The sequence below is a fragment of the Marmota flaviventris genome, chromosome 17, assembly GCF_047511675.1.
Source record: "Marmota flaviventris isolate mMarFla1 chromosome 17, mMarFla1.hap1, whole genome shotgun sequence".
NCBI classification, from domain to species: domain Eukaryota; kingdom Metazoa; phylum Chordata; class Mammalia; order Rodentia; family Sciuridae; genus Marmota; species Marmota flaviventris.
The window spans coordinates 58566966-58571907 of NC_092514.1; the positions used below are offsets into that span (position 1 = coordinate 58566966).

At 53.8% G+C, this 4942-nt stretch overlaps 1 protein-coding gene across 1 annotated transcript; it reads right to left on the reverse strand.

Annotated features, from left to right (window-relative positions):
• Positions 1–786: 786 nt before the first annotated feature.
• On the reverse strand, positions 787–2929 carry Fzd2 (frizzled class receptor 2). The gene has a single exon (XM_027947236.2). The coding sequence runs from the start codon at positions 2671–2673 to the stop codon at positions 976–978; it is 1698 nt and encodes a 565-aa protein (XP_027803037.1). The 5' UTR covers positions 2674–2929; the 3' UTR covers positions 787–975.
• Between the last annotated feature and the right edge of the window lie 2013 nt (positions 2930–4942).

Below are 4942 nucleotides of genomic sequence, written 5' to 3' on the forward strand. Positions count from 1 at the left end.
AATCCCAGAATTTGCAAATAAATGTTCAAAGGCTCATGGTACCTCTAAAAATTCAGGCAGAGGATCAGAAATCGAAGTGGTTTGTGTATGTGTGTGTGTGTGTGTGTGTGTAGTGGGGGGACGGTTAAAACATAGCCCACAAAGCATATTCTGCCTATTTTGGACGCTTAGGGTAGCGAGTGGAAACGAAGAAAAGTCAAAGACAGAAAGAGTGGGCCAGGGCAGTGGAGGCCATACCTCCCCAGATCCCCGCCCTCTCCCCCACACCATCCTCGGTTTTTTTTTTTTTTTTTTTCCCACGTCTTCATCTCGACTGGGAAGTTTCCAAATATCTAGTGAAGGAGTCAGGACAAATGAAGAGGGAAAGAAAAGAAGGAAAAATAAAACGAAATAAAGACGAATCCAAATCTTTTAAAAAATAATCCAACAGCTTCCACAGGCCCAGCGTCAGCGAGGAGGCTCGCAAATTTGGCTTTTATAGAAGTTAAATGGAACTAACTCCCAACTCCTCACAGCCAACAAAAACAGCGCTCAGGCTAGGTGCCTCTCCCAGCAGGCCCAGCCCTGCCAAATCACCAAAAATTTTGAACCAGAGTACATACCGGACGGCTTTAAAAGGGCACTTAAGAAAGGAGAGACCTCCCCCAGGTTCCCACCCCAATCTTCAGCCTTGGCGCCGGCTCCATTGTTTTTTTTTTTTTTTTTTTTTCTCTCTCTCCTTTTTTTTTTTTTTCTTTTAAATAGAAAATATATAATTAATTTACAAAGACTATTTACAGTTTTAATTACAAACCTGGTGGGGGTGTTGGGCAGAGTTCTCTTTAAAAAGCGACCTAGAAAAGAAATGGTTTCCATTGTTCTTTATTTAAAAAAATAAAATAGGAGTCCGTAGGGAGCCCTCCCCCCCGCCTCGCCGCAGAAGGAAAGCACAGTGCCATCCCATCCCGGAGGTGCAGGGTAGCCGCGCGCCCTCGCTCACACGGTGGTTTCGCCATGTCGGCTGTTGGTGAGACGCGTGTAGAACTTCCTCCACGAATGCAGAGTCTTGCCGGACCAGATCCAGAAGCCCGACGTGATGCCCACGATGAGAGTCATGAGGTATTTAATCATGTAGACCGTGAAGTCGGGCGACATGCGCGGCGTGTAGTGCGCCGGGCACGGGATGGCCAAGCTCTTGCAGTGCTGGCTCACCCACGAGCGCTCCCAGTGCTCGCGGAAGGCCTGCTCGTAGAAGTAGCAGGCTATGACGATGGTGGCTGGCACCGTGTAGAGCACAGAGAAGACGCCGATGCGCACCATGAGCCGCTCCAGCTTCTCCGTCTTGGTGCCATCGTGCTTCATGATGGTGCGGATGCGGAAGAGCGACACGAAGCCGGCCAGGAGGAAGGATGTGCCAATGAACAGGTACACGAAGAGTGGTGCCAGCACGAAGCCCCGCAGCGGGTCCAAGCTATTGAGGCCCACGAAGCACACGCCGCTCAGCAGGTCGCCGTCGATCTGGCCCATAGCCAAGATGGTGATGGTCTTGACGGCCGGCACGGCCCAGGCCGCCAGGTGGAAGTACTGCGAGTTGGCTTCTATGGCCTCGTGGCCCCACTTCATGCCCGCTGCCAGGAACCAGGTAAGCGACAGGATGACCCACCAGATGGAGCTGGCCATACTGAAGAAATAAAGCATCATGAAGAGGATGGTGCAGCCCTCCTTCTTAGTGCCCTGCACCACCGTGCGGTAACCGTCTTCAGAGAAGCGCTCGTTGCATACCACACGCTCCTGGAGGACGAAGCCTGCGATATAGGCCACCGACACCATAGTGTAGCAGCCCGACAGAAAAATGATAGGACGCTCTGGATAGCGGAAGCGCTGCATGTCCACCAGGTAGGTGGTGACAGTGAAGAAGGTGGAGGCACAACACAGCACCGACCAAGTGAGGATCCAGAGGCGTGCGAAACGCGTCTCCTCCTGCGAGAAGAACATGGAGCCGTCGGGCCGCGCGGGTTCGCAGGGAGCAGCACAATCGCGCTCACCCAGAAACTTGTAGCTGAGATAAGACGGCACCTTGAGCACACGCGGGCAGTGGAAAGGGTGCTCCAGCGTGGCGTAGCGTGGGGGCGCGCCGCCTCCGCCGGGGCCTCCCGGGGTGCCACCAGCGCCAGGCTGCAGACCCGGCGGCGGCGCGGTGGTGAGCAACGCTGGCGCTCCGTCTTCGGAGTGGTTCTGGCCCACGCAGATCTGCTCCGCGCCGTGGCGCGGGAAGTGCTCGCAGCGCAGACGCTCGGGCCACTGGAAACCGAACTTGTTCATGAGCGCCTCGCAGCCCTGACGCGCGCGCTCGCAGATAGAGCGGCACGGCGGAATGGCCTGCTCCAGTACTGTGCACACGGGTGCGTACATAGAGCATAGAAAGAAGCGCAGCTCGGGAGAGCACTGCACCTTCACCAATGGATAGAACTGGTGCACCTCCAGGCCTGCGTCCTCCTGGTTCGTATGGCCCAGAAGGTTGGGCATGATGGTCTGGTTGTAGGCGATGTCCGTGCACAGCGGGATGGAGATGGGCTGGCAGAAGCCGTGGTCCGGGATGGAGATGCCCTTCTCCCCATGGAATTGGGCAGGCCCGGCGGCGGGAAGGAGCAGCAGCGGCAGCAGCAGGCGGGGCAGGGCGCTGCGGGGCCGCATGCTGGCCGCCGCCCCCCACCCAGCTCCTGGGCAGCCCCCCGCCCCCGCCCCCAACCCCGAGACCGCGCGCCTTCCCAGCTGCCGCCTAGCTGCGGCCGCCGCCTCCCGCGCCTCTTTGCAAACTTTGCTCGCGGTCGCAGAGTTGGGGAGGCCGGGCGGGGGAGGGGGCGGCGCGCCTGCCCGCTAGCTCGCCGCGGTCGGACTGAGCCGCCGGAGACACCGTGCGCCGCTGCCCTCTCTCCTCCTCTTCCTCCTCCTCTCGCCTCTCAGTTCCCCCTCTCCCCTCCCTTCTCCACCCAGCGACTCCTTTGTGCCTCCTCCAGTCCTCACCTCGGCCTCTCCGATCCCAATTAGTCGGTTTCAAGGGGGCCCCCGCTGGCGGCCCCGCCCTCTCTTCAGCCCCCCAAAAAAGGGATACTTGAAACCGCCCCGTCGAGTTCTAAGCACCGTCCCAAAATGTGCTCTCCGCCAATCAGATTTAAACCCAAGGACCAGCCCCGAGGGCTGGATTGGTCCACCACAACATAATGAGATCAGAAACCAGATGCCAACAAAACTTACCCCCCCTCTTTTTGCTTTTTAAAGAGACAAGCTATTATTACATTAAGGGCTATTTGCCCAGCCCGGGATTTCTCCGGAGTCGCCGCGGCCAGATCCGGAGAAACACATTCCCCAGAGCTGTTAGACTCCAGCGTCTCAAAGCTGGATTACTCAGCTTGCTGGGAGCCCAGGCACTCTGCTGGGTAGGGGTTCTTTAAATCCTTGCCCCCGCCTCCCGCTTCTCAAATCCACCTATTTCAGTCCGATTTTTCTAATCAAATGAAAATTCTCAAGTTGAAAAACTTCTATTAAGGACATTTTTTTTTTTTTTGAAACTTGGGGTCGAACCCAGGGCTTTGCGAATGCAAGGCAGACGCTTTGCCACTGAGCTACATCCCAGCTCTATTAAGGACTTTTTGTTAAAAAAAAAAAAAAAAAAAGCTAACAATTTACAAAGACTTCTCTCAGACTTCTCATGGAGCCCGGGCAAAAGTTTCACTTCACCCTACTCGTAGACCCAAAAGAGTGCGCCTCGCCCCTCCCCCTACACACACCCTTAAATAACCCTCTGAAAAAATGAGAGCCTGTCTCTTTAAGAGGCTCTTAAAGGGGCCCGGACTCCAGGGCGTAATTGCCCCGCAGCGAGCACAAAGGAGCCCATTATGGTTCTTTGTGTTCGGTGGCACCTCAAAGTGAGAAAACTCAAGAACTCCGAGGCCGGGAGCTAGAGGGTTGGGGGTTGGGGAGCCGAGGTGAAGGAGAATGGCCGGGAGCTAGCAGCTTCAATCTCCCCCTTCTTCCGAGGCAAATCTTAATTATGCTAAGTAAAGTTTAGTTGCCATAAGGAGAAGGTCTTAATCGAAAGTTAATGGTTGGGGGTGGGGGGTGATGGGCAGTTTTGAGTGAAGAAACGACTCTCTTAGGCCTGGCGAACGTTTGGGGGAATTTTCCTTCTCCCTCCCCACCTCTGCTCCGCCTCCTAAAAGCTTCCAGAGATCGTCTCCAGAGAGAAAGGGGAGTTTTACTCGAACCTTAAGTGATTCCGCAACAGAAAGGGGTGGCGTGTGTCACTAGGGAGGAGGCTGGGGGCTGGGGGCTGGGAAGGATTATTCCCTCCTCCCTCTCACCTGGTTGGGGGGTGGGAGGTGGCCAGGAGGCTAGCTTCTAGTTTGCATTGCTCCCCACTTCTAGGATTTTAAGTTTGAGAGGAAAGTCTGGGGCCCAGAGGGGAATTTGCATGTAAATCTTTTGGGTCTAGTACTGAATGATGGATCAATTATTTCTGTTGTCTGTCGGAAGGAAAGGGAAGGGGGAATTTAAAAGAAGAAAGAAAATTGAGTTTAGAAAGCCCCTTTGCTTCTTAGTATGGGCCAAATCCTCGCAGCCTGGAAAGCTGTTTCCTGTTCCAATCTAGAAAAAGATTGCTTAAAAAAAAAAAAGAAAGAAAGAAGAGAGGGGTGGGGAGAAGAAAAGAAAACTATAAGGAGATGGATGGATAAAAAGAGAGCTGGATTTCACAGGATATATATTTTTTTCTTCATCAATATAAAGATTTTAAGGTTCTTTACAACTTGAAAATACCTCTTATTGTATGCTGAAGAAGTTATTTTTTTCCTCCTCTAGTTAGAGTGTTTTCCTCCAAAATTAAAGGCATAGGACTTTTCGCTGTGCATTTCACCGGCTCATCCTGTCATTCGTGCTCTACAGCAGTCTGGAGATGGAAAAGTTG